The sequence below is a fragment of the Aythya marila genome, assembly GCF_965140915.1.
Source record: "Aythya marila genome assembly, chromosome: 1".
Taxonomy (NCBI): Eukaryota; Metazoa; Chordata; class Aves; order Anseriformes; family Anatidae; genus Aythya; species Aythya marila.
The window spans coordinates 186,433,561-186,453,066 of NC_139042.1; the positions used below are offsets into that span (position 1 = coordinate 186,433,561).

General features: G+C 39.7%; 1 protein-coding gene across 1 annotated transcript; it reads right to left on the bottom strand.

Moving 5' to 3' along the window:
* Positions 1-2,310: 2,310 nt before the first annotated feature.
* MOV10L1 (Mov10 like RNA helicase 1) lies at positions 2,311-3,780 on the bottom strand. The gene is made up of 3 exons (XM_082753255.1): positions 3,608-3,780; positions 2,944-3,014; positions 2,311-2,578 (listed from the first exon to the last, which is right to left on the bottom strand). Exons 1-3 carry the CDS (start codon positions 3,708-3,710, stop codon positions 2,429-2,431), a joined length of 324 nt encoding a protein of 107 aa, XP_082609381.1. The 5' UTR covers positions 3,711-3,780; the 3' UTR covers positions 2,311-2,428.
* Positions 3,781-19,506: the final 15,726 nt, after the last annotated feature.

The window sequence follows — 19,506 nt, forward strand, 5'->3', positions numbered from 1 at the left end:
GCTTCAAATAGTAAGAATGATTAGGTAGCATTCTTAAGTTCCTTTTAAGAAAGATGTTATAATTTCTTCCTGTAATTTAACTAGCAGTTAAGAAGCACAGGTAAATTTCCTTAGGCCAGGATGATTATCTTTTATCATAAAATTATTTCCTGCCACAGTGAGAAGACTTTACACATCTATTACGAAGTTGCTATTAACACTAGTTTAATGCAAATCTGACAATTCAAATTATAATCATACGGGTTGTTACCAGCACTTCTCATTCTAGGTGGGAGGGTTGCTTAATAGCATCAGTTGCTACCAAATTCTCTCTCCAGGTATCAAACGACCTTCTGTCACCAGAAAGAACAGAATTACAGAATGGTTGAGGTTGGAAGGGGCCTCTGGAGATGGTCTAGTCCAACCCCACTGCCAAGCAGGGTCACCTACTACACACTGCACAGAATGGCAGCCAGGCGGGTTTTGAGTATCTCCTGAGCAGGAGACCCCACAACCTTTCTGTGCAATCTGTTCCAGCGCTCTGTCACCCTCACAGTTCTTCAGTTTGTGCCCATTGCCTCCTGTCCTGTCACGGGGCAACACTGAAAAGAGACCAGCTCTATCCTCTAGACAACCTCCCTTCAGATAGTTATGCACATTGATCTCATATTGATCTCAGTCTTCTCTCCCCAAGAGAAACAGGCCCAGTTCTGTCAGCTTCCCCTCATGAGGGATGTTCCATTCCCCAAATCACCTTCATAGCCCTCCACTGGGCTCACTCCAGGCTATCACACTGGTTAAACATGACTTCCTCTTGGTGAAGCCATGCTGACTACTCCTGATCGCCTTCTTATCCTCCAGAAGGTCAGAGATGACTCCAGAATGAGCTGTTTCATCACCTTTGCAGGGATGGAGGTGAGGCTGACTGACCTGTAGTTGCCTAGGTCCTCCTTCTTGCCCTTTTTGAAGACAAGCTGCATCAGCTTTCAGAAGCAGCAGAACACAACTGATTCTCTCATTTCTAACAACAGCTGTACAGTACTTAACTGTTACCAATGCTGTTAAGAGTTTTAACAAATATTTACAGAATATTTACCTTACTCTCCTGCTGGGAGTATTGTTCAAGGCCATCATCAACACCACCGTACTCGGTAATATTTTGGGTCTTGACAGCTTGTGGTGACCGTAAGAGAAGCCGTTCTGGAAATAAAACTTCAAGTTTGGAGAAGAAAGAAAGGAATTTGAAAACCACTTAAACACGACACACATTTTACTGATAGCAGCTTGCTCTAAGTTTGTGAAACAAAACCTATCACAGAACTGGGAAAGACCCACGTGAAGGTCATATGAACTGTTCTACTCAACCATACAACACAGGGTACCTGTGCTTTTTATTTAATTCTGATGCAATGAAAACCACTGCCATTTCACATATTACTGTTACCACAGCATGGTCTATACAGTTCTCATTGGTTCAAACTGTTGACAAAAGTTGAAGTTTCCATTTACGTCCCCTGTGACGGCCAAAAGCTCTTCTATTTTTTTTTTTTTGTTTATAAAATAATTACAGGAAACTGTAAGAACATATTATTATAATGCATTCTTCTCAGTATGCCCTGATGTGAAAGCAACATAAAACATGAGCCTCCACACAACTAACCCCCTCCAGACAGCTTCAGTAAACTGAAATATACCTTTTTCACCCAGACAGGTAGCTTGTTCAACCGCCAGCTGGCACCGTCTGCTAGTAATCCTGTTGTTAGAATGGCAGATCAGCAGTTTGCGGTTAGAGTAAAATCCCAGTATTCTGTAAGCTGCAAAAGCATACACCCTACAAGGCATCCCGTACTTTTTCTGTGAACCATTGCTTACGAAAACAAGAGTTTTTACACAAGCGTATTTACTGAAAAATGCACTGCAGAAATGTTAATCAACAGATATGCTGTGAGCAGCACTGATACACATAGTCTCTAGCCCTTCAGTGAGACAAAGATGCCCTTGCACTCCAAAGTCAGATAGTCTTTCAAGTAAGTTTTTGGCAAAGCCAATCTTTGATAGAAGATTATGCAGCTATATACAGATAACATGCCACAAATAAAGCAAAATGCAAGGTTTATGAATAGTCTCGCAGCCATATTGGTGTATTTTTCTTAAAAAAACATCAAAACAAAAACAACCACCCACATGACAGAAACCAATGCAACCAAAAACACAGCAACAACAACAAAAAAATCCCATACCACCCCAAAAACTACTCCACTGCCTGGCATTGCAGCAATCACTTACATGTTGAAACATTCTTGTCTTGTCTCTGTTTTGTATGTAGTGCCTACCATTGCAGTCTTATCAAGGAATATAGTTGGAAAGAAATGAAAGAATTGGCACCTGAGTTCTTAATTGTGCCCTTCCTGTATCTGCCCAGACTATCAACTGACAGCCTCATATATTTTCAAGTTGCTTTAATAGAGGAATCACAAAATGGAGCTCTTTTCAAGTCTATTAAATACCTGCAGTGAACAAATTCCACATCCATGGGTTCCGAGTTGTAAGCCTGTTCAAAATCTGCATTGAATTTCAGAGTAACGTCTTCATTACATATCTGTTGCAAGAAAAAAAAAAAGTTTACCGATGAAGGGCTTAGTCCTTTACACACAAAAAAGCATCTTTGAAAGCACTAGGAATAAAAAAAAAAAAAAGCCAATACCTAGATTTACTAACTACTAATACATTACACTTCTAGATTATGTTATGAGTGCTTTTAGGCCAGGTGACAATTATAATCTAGGTAGAAAAAAGGAAGCCTACAGTCTTCAAAACAACTAAATTAACAATAAAAATACACTATTTAGAGCGTAGATAAAAATCTAGCTTCCCCAAAACAGGTTAAGCTCCATGAGTTGTACTGGCTTCCCCTCTGAATCCTGCAGACTACTGTATTTTCAACAGAAAACACACCTCGCTTACCTCGGTAATATAGGCAACGTACTCTATTATATGCTCAGAGTAGACTTGACTTTTCAGTATCACCTTATCACCTAATTGTAAAAAAAAAAAAAAAAAAAAGCCAACATTGTGACAAGGAATAGTAAAATTCTCACCACAGCACTTCATTTGTTCCCCTTTTGCATGGTTAAGGTGGGAATTTGCAGGATGACAGATGTTCACTAACTTCAGCAAAATTGCTGGATCCATGAGTACCTCAGAAGGACCTAACTGCACATAGCAGTTCAGATCACATTTTAGAAGGCACCTAATATTGGTGCCATCAGACCCTTCAAAACCTTCTGGAATCCTGTGTGTCATAACATTGAATTCTTAATTACTTTCCCAGTTTTGATACCCCTATTGCAAAAATAAACATTGCACAGTGTTTTGTGAAAAGCTTCCTCCAGTTTTGTACATAAGTTTAAAAATATGAGAAGACTCATGAGAACAGACACGTAATGCTTCTTCAGATAGCAGCCACTGTAAGACTTAAAACACTAGCAGTGCAGATCACCTGTACAGTAGCCTAGGTTAATTATTTTGTGTTCAAATCCTTACACATATGACAATGCAACAGAGTTTGCACTGCACTAAAAACACAGATCAACAAGCTCTTCAGCTTTTATCTCACATCAATTACTACCTGTATTCAGGTGAGGTCTGCCTTCTTCCAGTCCTGGCACTTCTAACACTAACAAATTCCCATTCCTTTTCAAAGTAATGCCACTCATGCTAAAATCTTTCATCTCCGTTTCTGCGTAGATCTCTTCAAGCCACAAGAGAGTAGAAAATTTTGCTTTGTAATTATTTATATTAAGACCCTAAAAAGCAGAACAGGATACATTACAGTTGCAATTTCTACACTGAGGTACAGACCCCACCAATCTTAGTATTACATGAAACAGTTCAAGTTAGACTGCTGAGCTGCCAGTTAAGGTGACTAAATACAGCATCTTAATGCACTAAGCTAAACTCCCACAACAGTCAGTGCAGAATTTTCGTATCTTCGGAGCTCAGATAAAACAGCCACTCAGCTAAAGCATTAACCATGTCTCCTAGAATCACCAGTCTCCCCTGACTAAAATGATCATTTCAACATCTGAATTCAGGGGCAGTTTAGAAACTGAATTATATGTTCACCAGTCTCAGAAAGCTTAAAAATGTAAGTACACTGGCCAGAGATGGGTAAAGATGGAGTCACATCAGTCTCTACCCTGTTTGATGATTATAGAGCTTATGGCAAACTGAAAGAATCCCAACTTTCCCCCTCACAGCTTAATGCACTCTCACTGAAGACATGTTGACCGACAGCACAAACTCTCCCTAAACCATGACTGGCGGCAAGGATTGCTTTCAGTTCGATAAATTCTCACTCAAATGTAATTTGAATGAGCAGTGCTTTTCTGGTGCTGACTTCACAACAGTCACCAGCACTAGACGGAACTTAAGATGTGGTTAAAAAGAGTTACTATTACCAGCAGGCTTTCAGCACAAAATCATTTCAAATACTACTGTTTTCTCTAGACAGTATCTCTAGCACACTACCATATGCCAATGATTTCAGGGTGTTTTGTGAGCCGTTCAGAAAGCAAACAGCACATTTTACCTACATATCTGCCCCAGTTAAGTCCTTACAAAGTTGGGGGGGGGGGGGGGGGAAGTGATCAGCAGCAGGGCTCTACCAGAAATCAGGACAGTTTCTGAAGAATGACTAATATTTGCACTAAACTTTAGGTTTCCTTTTTAAGAAAATGTATTTTAGAACTGCTGCACTCATGGGAAGAAATTGAACTAGCTGTACATTTGAGAATTTAAAAAGAGGTTTTGAACAAGCAGAAAAGAATCCTCTGTTGCTGCAATAAGCCTAAGAACTTCTACTTTCATTTCCTATGAAATAACTGCTGGACTACTGTTCCAACACGCCGAAACCTCCTTTCAATGATGCCTACAGTGGAGAAGTGAGGAGGAATCTTTTTCACCTACTGTAATATCTCTCCCTTTTCAGTTTTTCACATTTACCATTTTAGTTTCTTCTAAGCTTGAATTCTGTGACATACTGAAACCAGTCTAAGTTACAGGGTACAGACTGCAGTCTTAGTCTACTCGCTAACAGCATTATATCAGCTTATATTATGCTAAGGGTTACAAGTTTCTGATAAATTAAGGTCAGCTTAAACAGACATGCTTACATAAAACACAGTTTCTTAAATAAACCTACACTTGCATACCTCTGCTAGGAGAGGCTGGAAGGTCAGTACATCTAACTTCTGCTCCACACATCTTCTTAACTCGTCTGGTATGGTATAATGCGGGAGGAAGCTTGGAAGCTTTCTGTTATTTCTGAAACAAGAACATGTCAAATAATTCAGTAGCTTCATTTTTTTTTTTTTTATTTGAAGGACAGCAAAGTAATATGCCACATCCTCAAGGCTACAAGAAACCACATGCCACAAAACAACAGATTGCTTCAAGGTGATAATTGTAAGTTTTCTACATTGGGACAAAAGATAAGTGTTCCAATTACTCAGCATTTTTTTTTTTTTAAAAAAGTGTCTGCTTCTATCCTCTTCTCCATTTAGTGATATTGTTATAACTAAGCAAATACTAAGTATTATAGAAGTTTATCTGGAAGAGGAAAATTTCTGAAATCAAGTTAGGAAAAGCATAACCTAATACAGATGTCAGGTTGCTTGAGGAATTAAGAAGCTAACTTGCTTAGAAAATTATTAAGAAAAAAAAATCTGCAATAACAATTGTTACTTGTAGGACAGTTGCATAGTAAACTAATTTAAAATTTAAAAATCACATTATATAATAGGAAGCTTCTGTATGAAGAAACTACAAAAAAATCAAGCAGTACACTACTAAAAAATGCGTCAGTAAAATCTGAAATTAAAATGTTTACAATATACACATATAAATATGCACAAATTCTTCTTGTTTGGCGTTTGTCAGCATTACAAAACAGATACAGCAATACTGAATACAAGAAGATAAGACAAGCATTATTCCCCGCCCACCTAACTCACAGTACCTTTTGAATATAGGGGCAACCACTGTTGTCGTCCTTTGCTGGGGTACTGAAGTAATTTTAGGCTTTCTTGAAGAAAATGGTTCCACAGGTGCTATTAGAAGCTCTGCTTCACTTGTTACTGTGGTTTCAATATAGCGTCCGATAGTAAAATCAGAAAATCCAAGCAACAGGAGTTCTTTACTGTGTCCAGGATTTCTTCAAGCAAGCAAAAGTTAAGTTCTTAAAATCATCACATTGTCTTTTCCTCAGCCATAAGTACTCTTTTCAGTAAAACCGTACGTTGTTTTAGTAACAAGAGAGCTGCTAACTTGGGGCAATTCCTTACACTCACTCCCTACACTGAGTTCAGTCCAAGTATCATGTTATAAAACGAAAAAAAATTTAAAAAAATCTAACGCCCCAATTTCATCAAAAGCTTGAGTAAGGGACAGAACCCCTCTCCTCAACATACCAGGTACAGAATTAATACGCCCATCGCAAGGAATGTCTTGTAATTACTGCTCCTGAAAATGATGAACCAAGCATTTCCAGTGGAGGAGCCTACAGCAGATCCCTCCCTACCCCCCCTCCCCAGCAGTGTGCAGCAACAACTTTTGCTCTGCCTTGCTTAAGGCTACTCAGAATGGAGTCCTAACTGCAAACACATCAAGTGGAGAAAGCAGGAAAGATCTTTATCTTGAAAAATGCACTTTGTATCTGTAAGTGGGCCTGGGGAGTGACAGAGGAAAAAAAGGTCAGAGGGAACTGTTTCTTCAGATCCAGTTCTAACAAACTTCAGACCAAAACCCTTTGCACGCACCATCTGCTCCAAAAGCCCTTAAAGGACTCTTCCCAGCACTATCTAGAGCCAAATTCTCTCCTCGGCACTAACTACACCATCTAGTACTGTTACTGTGTGTCTGAAACAGAAGCATCCCAGAAGGATTCCAGCTTATTCTCTTCTTGGCAGAAGTGCCACTTTTTTGTGCCAACTAACACTACCTACTCAGGTTAAAGCTGTAGCCTGTTTCCTCTCTGATATACAAATTCAGTGCAGACACCAAACTGTCCAAATTTACGGTCTAAATTTTCAGTCCCTATAGTCCCATAGGTGGCCAGCAAGTACTTGTTACCTTCATGCTGTACTCTCCCATGGAGAGTTGTGTGGATTGTTAGAAGGTCCTCACTCAGGCTTTGTAGTATTTACAGATGTACAGTGAAATATGAATTGCTCTTTCTACACATCTCTCTCCATAAAGACAGGCCATGCTGGCAGCTTACCTTCTAACTGCAGCTAAATCACCCTAGGAAAACTGCTGCTGTTTTAAAATCGTGAGGCAGGGGGTAACAAAAGTAGCTGGAAAGTTCATGTATTATCATTTTGATGAACGAAACAATTTGACCTTGTTTTCCCCGTTCAACTTAGATCATAAAAATCAATGGTGGTGGTACACAGTTTGTAGAGCTACATCAAAAGTAACTGAAAAGTACATGAAAGTAAGTTTTCCAGCAAGAGTTTCCTTCCTGAGTTCCGAAAGAGCTCACCAAACCACAACCTACTATTCTTAGCCAGTTCCACGAAATATTTTGTACAGCAAAGTACTTTCATTTACAAGGTGATTTATTATCTTTTGTTTTGTTTTCCCTGGCACAGATAACTTGCACTTAGTATCACAGGACAGGGAAGTTTGAGACTGGGACGTAGAGCAATGTGAATACATTCAGGGTGCTAAGACCAGAAGAAACATCAATCAGACAACACACAGAAATCCCCTGGAAAGCTACATTAGCTCTAGTGCTCATAGAGCAACTGATTTCCCAAACAGAATATAACCAGCTGTAGACTTTACCTTTACCTTACTACCTTTTCCCATGAACTACCTACTCCCACTGTATTTCTTCATTTACTATTATCTTTTCTCTTGACAAACATCAGAACAAAGTGTTAAAATGCCAACCACTTCAAGCGCCAGTATAGATTTCTACATCATTTGCTAACAGATACTGGCTTTAATGTACACCAAAAACAAAACCCACGACAGTTCCCAGAAGGGAAGTATTAAGCCAGTTTTTATTATTTGTTTCCACCATATCAGTGAGAACAAAGAAATACTTACACAGCTGTGCATATGATCACTAAAGATGTTTTTCCACCTGGTGGTATGACGACTTCTCCAGTAATGTTAGTGTGATTTACTGCCTGTTCAACATCTTCTTTTTGCTCTTTTTCACCATTATAGAGATTTTCATCTTTTACCAGGGAAACGTTTTCTTTTGTCTTTGATAAATTCCTTTCCTGAGGACTGTTTTCACCTGCAGGAAATGTAACGTAAACTCTTTTATCAGGATTGTTATGGCTAGCACAGGCAAGCCTTTTCAAACAAACCTATGGGTCTTCTCATGAGTTAACACTCCAAATTCAAGTGGTAATAATTCACTGTACCTGAAATGACTCCATTCTTCGTAACGCACGCATTATTCAGTGACTCATATGCTGTTCCTCCACTGCCATTACAGAAATTAATCGCAGCTTTTGAGACATTTTCTTGATTTATTGCAGAAGATGACAGATGCACTGATGGACTGTCCTGGCATTTTTGAGGAATCTGAAAACTGAATTGCTTGTCTTTCACCCATCCAGCTAATCTGCAGCTGATTAAGGACTGTGGTACACTCCCTTTATTCCTAGAAATAGTTATGTAATTATGTAATTAAATGCACAGTTAGGATTCATCTCTGCAAGCTTAATTCTACCTGTAGTTAAACGCAACCATTTGTAGTGGGGTCAGGTCACCATAACCACTACTGGAAAGAAGCAACACTGCTGCTTCTAACTCACTCGGCCTAGAACCCCTGCTGAATGTAGTGTTTCCAGGTCCACCAACCACTCTACAAAGTACAGCAGAAGAACCAGCAACATGCATACAGAAGTACCATGTATGAAAAAAGCGACAGCTTTTCTTCTCCAAATACAGGGTAACAAACTTTTAGGAAAAAAAAAAAAACACACAGCAACAAATAGGTGGTATTCAGATTGGACTCCACCTCAGCATCTTTGTGCAGATGTGAACAAAACCCCACCAAAACAAATAGAAAATCTAAGGATGCACCAACATAGTACGTCAGCACGCAGGTTTTGAGAGAAAAAGTCTGGTCTGCTTTTAATATACAAGTATAGAACAGTTTTGTTTTAAGACTGAGGAACACAGCATATCTGCATTTTAAACTGAACACACACAAGCAAAAGCATTTACATTGATCCTCATTTCAGAGAGGAAATAGTGCTCCAGGCACAGAGCAGCGATTCTTCTGTGGCCTGTGGAGAGGCCCCTGGTGGAGCCCTGCAGCCCATGGGTCCCACATGGAGCAGATCTCCACACTGCAGCCTGTGGAGGAGCCCCCGGTGGGGAAGGTGGCTGTGGCCCATGGAGATCCCCTGCAGGAGCAGGCCCCAGGCCAGAGCTGCAGCCCATGCAGGAGCAGAGGATCTGAGGGGAGATGCTGCCTGTGGGGAACCCGTGCTGGAGCAGTTTGCTCCTGGGGGATGGACCCTGTGGTACGGAGCCATGTGGGAGCAGTTCTTGAAGAGCTTCTGCCTGTGGGCAGTCCCCGCAGGCTCAGTTCGGGAAGGACGGCATCCTGTGGGAGGGACCCCACGTGGAGCAGGGGCAGGGAGTGACCGTGAAGGAGTGGCAGAGACAAAGCATCAGGGACTGACCGCAGCCTCCAGTCCCCATTCTCCTGTGCTGCTTGGGGGAGGAGGTAGAAGAGGGTGGATAGGGGGCAAAGGTGTTTTTGGTTTGCTTTTAGTTTCTCACTGCTCTAGCCTGTTGGTGATAGACAATAAATTACACTGATTTCCCCATGCTGAGTCTGTTTTGCCCATGACAATACTTGGTAAGTGAACTTCCTGTCCTTATCTCAACTCTTGATCCTGTATTTTCTCCCCTTTTTCCTTTGAGTAGGGGGAGTGAGAGAGCAGCTGTGGTGGAGCTCAGCTGCCCTGCTGGATAAAAACACTGCAGTGGATTACCTGAAGGCCATAAACAACAACATTTAACTACGAAAGGCTTCTGTACGAAAGACAAGTTTACAGATTATAGAGGGGTGGAAAGGTAGAAAGCTTAGAACAACCAGAAGGGCTTACTCTATCCAAATGACCATGCTTCTAGATTCCCCCTGCTTCAGAGTTCCAAAATCCGCTGTTCTTGATACTTCCAGCCCTCCTTTGTTTCTCATTAAGTTTTCATACGGGTCATCCAGATCAATTGGGTCGGAGTGAGATTGTCTGTAAGAAGATTGGATTTTATGTAGTCATTCAATTTTAGGTAGGGAATTTAAAACACATTGACTATGGAAGCATCACTGATTCAGCACACTCACTCAGGAATTATCTTTAAGAACAACTACACCAGAGAATAGTCACAATATTTATGAACAAGCAGGGGAGAGGATTTGCTTTCTCAGCTAGTTGTAATTCCAAAACCATTAAGTTACCTTTATCAGCTGATGTTGTTTCATCAAGTTGATGAAAGGCTTGTTTTTAACAACACAATAAACCAAACTCTGAAACTCTGAATATAAGATAAAATTGATTAAGAAGCTAGCTGTCTTTCTTGAAGAACTGAACCAAATCCAAACAGTGACTGAAGCTACTGTGGATCTCTTTGGGAGCTGAACCAAGACACAAGAGAGACCAGGGTCCTTAGCAAGAGTCTTGCTGAGCAGCAGAGCTCGAGAAAGAAAAATGACTAGCCTTCAAACCTTTCTGAACACATACCCTAAGCACTTAGGTCTTCTGCCTGCTGCAGTCTACAAGCATACTTTAAAAAAAAAAAAAAAAAAAGAAGTTAAAAAAGCTAAGAACAAAAAAGAACCTTAAATACTACTGTTATACACATTTGTGATGAGAAAAGCCTTCAAGACCAAAGCCACATGCTCTTTCCTGTCAGACAGCAACTGTAGCTCTCAGTGGTCAGTGTCAGCTACCAGCAAGCCTTTTTCAAAATCATTACTTTCTTAATTGTAGAGCAGAATTCAGTTGATTAAAATGGCACTTGGTTTAATCATTTCTTCGATATTTATATATCCTCAGCGAGTACCTTAGTCACCTAACACAATGAAGTATAAAATTATCACAGCTGCTCTTTATTAGCTGCAGAGTTTACTCTCAAAGCCCACTAGATGTCTCCCATTGCAGCTTAGCCTGGCTCATTTTTGATGTGAGAAAGTCCAAGAGAACTGAGAAATCAACCCTAATATCTACTCTTGTAAGATTTTTGAATATAAAATCCATCACTAATAAGCTCAACCAAACTGTATTGTGTTCAATGTGATGTGAACACTTCCAGTTCTACCTAGGTAAAAGTTAAGCCTACTATATCCATTATTTCTGGTGAGAGCAGACAGCTTATTCCATTCGTCACAGGTCCTTTTAAGATGGACATACTGCCCTTGGCCATCTTCTCTAGAGAGGAAGAAAGCAAATTCTTCCATAGGTGATGTTTCTGAGGTATAGGAAAGTCTGTTGTACTCTCCTTTTGACTCTCCAATTGGTCCACTGCCTATTTCTGGCTGACAGAATCAGGCTGAGCAATCCCACCTAGTCCCTGTCAGCACTGAGTGCTGACTTGAACTCACAAGTCCAGCTACAGATGTGTCCTGCAGAACTGCTACTGGCTCGTTACTTCGTATTCAGCATTTCTGTAGGGGATTATTTCATAAGGTTGTGCTTCTTCCCATACTAAACTACATTTATTTCCATGTCAGTTCCACTGAATATAGGTTTCAAACAGTAAAGTCCTCACTGGAAGAACATCACAAATTACTGGAAATTAAGTAAAAGCATGAGCTTGGCATTATTCTAATTAAATTGTGCAAAATTCCATCCTTGCCTAGCTGTATTTCTGAGCTCAGCTGCTACTGGTTTTACTCCTTTAGTAAGCACAGATGCCTCCACCTTCTGGAAAGGAAGGAGAAAGAGCCAGGGCTAAAACATACTCTGATCTTCCCATCATCATGTCTTCTAGTCAACTAGTCAAGAATCCAAACCACAGTATCTCTTGTTTAATAGATGCAAGAAAATTGCACCTAAACTGCAAGCTGCAATTTATCCTTAGTCATTAGCAAGTGGAAAGAAGAAAAGAATGAATGTTACCCCTTCTGGTCGACTGGAGCCAAGCAGAGAGCTCTCCAAACATAAAATGACTGATTGCTCTCCACCACTATCACATTTACTAGATCATGTACACGAGGTGAATAGCCATCAGGAAGTCTCAACGAATCCAAAGTGAAAAATATATTCTCATCTACAGTACCGTTTCTTCCACAGACGCTGGTAACGCGAACCTGGAACAGGTTGTTAAGCAGGTAATACCAAGTAACACTGAATAATCTAAGTGACATACTATCATTGCTTAATTTTCTGTGAAAGTCACGCTAGCATTAACAGAGCAACAATCTGAAATTTCAGTTATTTATGAAAGACAAACATACAGCCTTAACCTAGAATCACTGTGCTTGTCTACAGATTTAAAGATGTAAAGAGACAGAAGCACTTCAAGCATTAGGTTCTACTTCCATGTGGTACGTTTGACTTAATAATGATACCCATTGTATAAATTAGGTAAGTTGGAAGACTTCAGTACTAGCAGTCACAACAGGAGGAATTTTCTTTTCCTCCTCTTCCTACGAGGACAAGCAGATATTATTCTACATATAAAGTTAAGCTAAATACGATAAGCCATAGAAATCACTATTACTAGAGGGCATGAGTATTTTCAGTAAAATAAAAAAGGGACAATTACTGTTTTAAAGCCGACATACTTGGACAAGTTTAACATAAATTCCAGTTATCACTTCTTTAAAAGTTTGGCTGCAGTAGGGATGTGTGGATTTTCAACATAACTAAACCAGTAAGCATCCAAATTCAGAATCAATAGCCAGTATGTTAGTTAATCAACCTGTTCTATCCAGAACGTGCCTAAATTTTAAAAAAACCTTCACATATAGGATTATTTCTAAACCAGCAATGAGTTGGTATCTTTTATGCAACACATCTTGAAAAACATGTACCAAGTTGCAATCCTGAAAGTACCCACAAACTCCACAACTTCATGAAAGATTCCCCTTGTCAAAAACCCTAATGTAGTAGGTGGCATCACTGCTCATAGCAGGGGGGTGGACTGGAGGATCTTTAAGGTCCCTTTCAACCTGAGCCATCCTATGATTCCATGAAAAACAACATGCAGAATGTTTACCTTGTCCACTCGCTTATATCTCAAAGGCTTTACAGCAACTGCTTCACTGCTCCATGTTGTTGGTTTAATAAAATACTGTGCTTGCACCAAGTCACCTACATAAGGCTTGAAACCTATGCGAAACAGAGCATTTCAAGTTAATTGCTATTGATTGCATTTGCATTACTCCCATACAGAACTAATTGAAGTTAAACAATGCGACCAGCCAAATGAATTATTTAGATCCAATGAGTTGAAGCTTCTCTTTTTAGTTCTTCTCATCCCGACCAGGTTATGACAGACTATGCAAATGGTGCCAGTGGAAAGTACACTTCTATACTCCAGGACTGCAAGTACATCATGCTCAGTGAGAATGATGACACAGCTTTCTTCACCCAACTCCCCTTATTTATTTCACTACATACACTATCAGAACTTCTTTGTGATGCGGTCTGCGTGCTTCAGATTAACAGGAAATTAAGGAAGAACAAACAAGAAAGCCCCTACACACCTTCACAGACATCTTCCATTGTGAAATGAGTAGTCTGATTAATGTAGCCACCATCCTTACAGAGAGAAGTAATATTGCCAATTAATATTCTGGCATGCTGCTCAGAAGCATTACACGCGGTACTGTAGCTTCCCCATGTAGTCTGGACTGCATCTACCTATTAATACAATAAACAGAAAAAAACGTACACAGCTGACACTTACAAGTGTGTGGTTATTTTATAAAGCAGACTGTGGGGGGAGATGTGGAGGGAGGATTGGGAGGGACCGCGGGTGGAACAAAGGGTCATGGGGATCCGGGGCGGTCGCGTGTACAGGTATAAGAAGCTATGCTACACAGCAATAAATTGGCACTTGAGCTAGACACGGTGTGTCCATCTCTGGTGTCCCTGCTCTGGGAGCAGCCGTCCAGGCAGCCAATCGATGTTGTCTCTCGGGCTGGGGTAGCACGAAGAGTGGCAACACAGACAGTTTATATAGATGTTATGAAATTCTCAGAATTCCAACTGCTGCTGGAAGTCAAACTCATTAGACATTCTATACTCACCATAGCTGTTCATTTTTGTAGACAAGAAGGAGCAGTAAACAGCAAGGAACTTCCCCTTTAAGAAATCTGCTGCGTGCTTCAGTGGTAGACAGTGAAATAGTTAAATATTGATTTGCCAAACGTATGTCATGCCTCTTCTGCGTTAGCTCTACTGTTAAGTGTTTTCTTAATATTGATAAGAGGAACTGTATCCTCAACCCTGCAATTTAACTGTATGCAAGTGGATCTAGACCATTGCTATTTCAGAAAGCAATAAAAATACACATTGTCAAAATGCCATTTATAAACACCTTATGCATTTTATGCTGTCCCTCAGTCATTCTTTAATCACTGAGATTGAAAACAAACATCTGCTTCTTAAATGCTCTCCGTATCAGCACCTCAAAAGTAAGTTTACTTGCTTAAGCAGGCCTTTGCAGAATGCAAGCCACAAACCATCAATGTTTACAAAGCCGTTTAACCCCGCACAGTTATGTTGGGGCCAAGGATAATAGGACCTCTGCTGTTAATTACTCAATATAAGCACACTAACAATGCCTAGAGCTGTGAATTGCCTTCCTTGCTTCTGTAGGGCCACTACCATCGTGGGGTCAGGAGTCCTGGCTCTACATTTCAAATGCTTATTATTCGGTTTCCTCGCTCTCTAGAAACGCTGATGGAACCAGTAACAATGCCAATGCCACCGCACAGATGCACTCAACTGTCACACAAGAACTGCTGACTCCGTACAGTATGCAGAGAAACTGGACTGTGCAACAGAGCAGAAGGAAGGAGATCGCCAGTTCTTTTGTGAGGGTAATGAGGATTAGGATGGAAGAAAGCATTATGAAAGTATGCAAGGTATCTCTGCGGTGATTAAACAAATTGAATGAAATGCCTGTGGACAACTTTTTCAATGACTGATACATATGTAGTGTAAGTGTACAAATCAGATCATTAAGTTAACACAGTCAATAATATCTTCATCTTTTTAAGGTGATGTTCCACGAAAGCTTATTTCAGAAAGCATCTCCAAATTGACAACCAGAATAAAGAAGCTGAGAGGAAACATAACATAATGTAGGTGAGAGTAACCGGAACAAAATCAACCTAAACCGGATGGAAAAGAAATAAATAACTGTAGTGTTTTCACTTCTATGTGAAGATTAGAAACTCAGAACTAGAAAGTACTTCCTTAATGTATAATGTGAAAAGTCACCCCAACAAAGGAGTCTGTGTAATGTCGTCTTTCTTTTACAGATCAACATTTGTGCAGAGATGAAAATCAGTCCTATGCCCACACTTTTCATAAATACTAAAAGGAATTTTACACTTGTTACATGCGGTTACATTTGTGTAGTGCACTTTTTGGAGACCATTTTTACCAAGAACAAGTACATTACAAAGCAAGAATAGACTGAATATTAACTGCTTTGTCTTGATCATACAGATCATATCCCAGATGCTGGCTGTGGTGGTTTTACTTCAGCTGGGCAGCTGAGCTCCACCACAGACACTCTCTCACTCAACGCAAAGGAAAGAGGGAGAAAATACAACGCAAAAGGCTCAAGGGTTGAGGTAAGGACAGGGAGATTACTCAACAATTATTGTGACGGGCAATACAGACTCAAAGTAGAGAAAGATTAGAGAAATTTATTGCCTATTACTATCAAGCCAGAGAAGTGAAAAACGAAGAAAAACTGAAAACACCTTTCCCCAGTCCACCCTCTTCCACCTCCTCCCCCCGGAGCGGCACAGAAGAATGGGGGGCTTCCCTTTGAGGATGGGGAGTGAGAGCACAGTTGTGGTGGAGCTCAGCAGCCCACCTGAGTAAAGCCACCATGGAATCGGAATGGCCTGGGCTGGAAGGGACCTTCAAGATCATCCGGTTCCAACCCCCAACACAGACAGGGATGCCACCTGCTATATCAGGTTGCTAAGCACCCCATCTCTACTCCAGTTTGTGAACAGTTTAAGGACACAACTATGTATTCTACAGTCAATACTTCTATACTGCATTTTTTCCCTCTTCTGTCTGAAAAGAACAGTTGTACCATATTTCTTTTTATTTGCAGGAGTTCACAGACTACTGCATCCTTTGAAGAAATGAGCTTTGTCTCCTTACTTATTTGATTGTGAATACCACTAAAATAGATAAAATGAAGGGAAATGAGGTTACCTTACAAGATGCTAGGTTTTTATTTATTTTTTAAATATAACTACTAGAGCTGACAATATTTTAGAAATCTTTCATGAGATTTCTTGTGGTATTTCATTTTAGGTCCTATGATCAAACTCTGTCTTTATTACTCTTCTTTCCTTAGTCTCATTTCATCAGCAAAACTGCATCGGTTGCAAAAATGAAATGGGTTTCCAAGGAAAAACTCCCCAAGAATTTTGCATGTAACTGGAGTTCATTTTACTATGTGATGTTGTCTTATATAGTTCTGATTTTTAATTCGAAACATCTTTATTTCAGGAATTGTTCATGATGCTATTCTGAGTAAAAGACAGGAGAAAACAGCGCAAAATGGAAGCATGAAACATTTGAAGTCTTCTTGAAATCATGTTATAAAAAAAGATGTCTTACATTCAGATTTAAAAAAGACCTAGTTGTTATGAACTGCAAACATCTCAGAAATAGTTTGGCATCATTAGTTATTATCTAACCAGCAACGGAACTTGAAAAAAGTCTGCTGAAGTAACTACTGTGTTTCCCCAATCATCTATAGAACTCATGAATATATAAAATGCATCTAAACACCCAAACATCACACAGTAAAATGCAAATCACTTAAGTCTTCTAGCACTTAATTTTCTATCTACTTTTATTTGAGAGGTCACATTTTCAATCAACTTCATTTTACCAGACTCAGCACAGTTACTGCCAATTCAGCCACTAAAGAAGAAAAACTCCTGAACATTTATTTTAATAAACAAACAGCCTCTAGGCTATTTCCATGATGGAAATAGGAACTTACGTGCAAGTCCTTAGAGCAGCCAGAAAGTTTGGCTTCCCCCTTAACTCAGTGTTCATCTCATGGAATGAGTATCATGTTCAACTGAAAAGCATGGTTATTACTGATCAATAGCGATTACAAAAAGGCTTTTGGCCACCATCCAGCATCTTTGCACTGGTTTCCTGTTGACAGGTTAAGTAGATACAGGTCTTTCCATAAAATTAACAGCTATACTGACTGATGGAAGTTAGAGCTTAAAATCTTAAGGGGATCTTTAAATTCAAGGCAAATTAAGCGATATAGTAAAATAAATGTAACTTTCTAGATTACCTTCTGTAGGAACATGTATTTTACAGAAAGCAGCTCTTTCAGATGGTAAGCACATACCTTCACTTCTCCTACATCCACAAAATCACACTGATAGGAAGAATCTACTACAGGAAATAGAGCTGTGTTGTACTGAACTGCTCATGCAATCAGTCACAAGGCAGCCTGTGATGGTATTTGGTTCTTCCTTACAAAGGCTCTACTGGCCATACACACAGCTCTTCAAAAAGAGCAGCAGCATGAATAGTCACTTTTAAAATTCTTACATTTTCAGTCATATATACATAAAGCTCACATACACATCTAACACATGCCTGCCACCACACGCACCCTTTTCCGAACATTGGATGTTTTATGCAGCAAGGCACACTAGCAATTACATGATCTACATATCGCAGACACACTGCAGATGCCTCTGCACATATACATGACATCAAGTGGAATTCTAGCTGTTCAGAAGTTTACGGTTTTAGCTTGAATTCAGACACATGGGAAATTAAAATAGATGGGTCAAATGCTCAGATTTTAAGGATTTGGGAAGGTGAAAATGAGAAATAAAAAATACACTCTACAGTTTCAGGATTGTTCAACAGACATGATCGGAAAACCATACAGTACATTGCAACAGACAAGCCACCAGTTTCAGTTATGATCTGTATATCATCCTGCTACAAACATACACCACTTGACACTAAGCGAGCTGTAGTACACATCGAGATAATGCAAACTGGCTTCCATAAGACAGCTGGTTATTGCTGGACACTGACCAAAACGTTTCTGAAGTAACAAAATCAGGATACTGCACAGAAGGAAGGCATGAGACATCAAGAACACTACATGCTAATCAGTACAAGATTTTGACCTCCTTTCCCTAGTTATTGACATCATTTGTCGATTTAGCATAGTAAGGGCAAGTAAATAGCAATGATGAGTTCTTCAATCTGATCGCTTCTACTCCCATTAAACCTGTGTATAAGAACTTTATTTAATTTTTTGTAACCTTTACTAATACTTTGTTTAACCATCAACTTCCTATTACCTGCAGCATGATGCCTGAAGCTACTGTGATGACTACATTCTTTATAAGAAGCAGGAGAACCTAAAATCCTTAATTATAAAATAATCCATTTACAAGGAAGGTCAGCTTCAAAATCACAGTTATATCGAGACTGGCTCCCTGCAGCCAGCTCAAGTCCAGCTAGACTTACTCTCTTTGGCTCAGGCTTTTGTTCAGGGTGAGTTTGCTGATGAAGCACACTGGCCCAGTGCTGAACTCAAAGCATCATGTAGCTAAGCTGAGCAGATGCCAGCAAAGAAGATTGGTTCTGTACCCCCAGTTACCAAGTGCTTCTGCATGGCTGGCAGCCTTTGAAGCAGCAGTTATGTTTACATAATATCCAAACAAAGAAGGGCTATTGGACTCAGCCTCTCTGTGTAAGAAAGCTAGATTATCACACGCACCTGAGCTACGCCTGATTTTAAAAAATTACAGCAGATTAAAATTGAAAGCAATGGATAATCAAGCCTGAAGTAGGTTTACAGATGAAGCATCAAGATGTACTGAAATGTCCCTTTTAACAACTCTGTGGCATTAAGTTATTGAATTTTTACAATAAGAAATTCTGACATTTGTGTTCTTGTTCACTTTTGTTCCAAAAAAGTAAACTTACAGACACTGGCTTTATTCCCCTATCAATTCATATAGCAATGTCATAAATATAACTCAAACTCAAAAGGGAACATACAGATTCGAGTTAGCTATGATTAAACAAACTCTGATGCACTTACCTCAAACAACAGTATAATATTTACTACATCTGGATCTACACTCAGAGCACGAGCACTACAAGAATAATACACTAAAAAAAATAGCATACATTCAGTGCAAAACCAATTATCCTCTGTAAGTGAAAAGCTGGAAGTTTCTCTTTTTTTTTTTTTTTAAACCATTCAGGAGACTAAAATTAT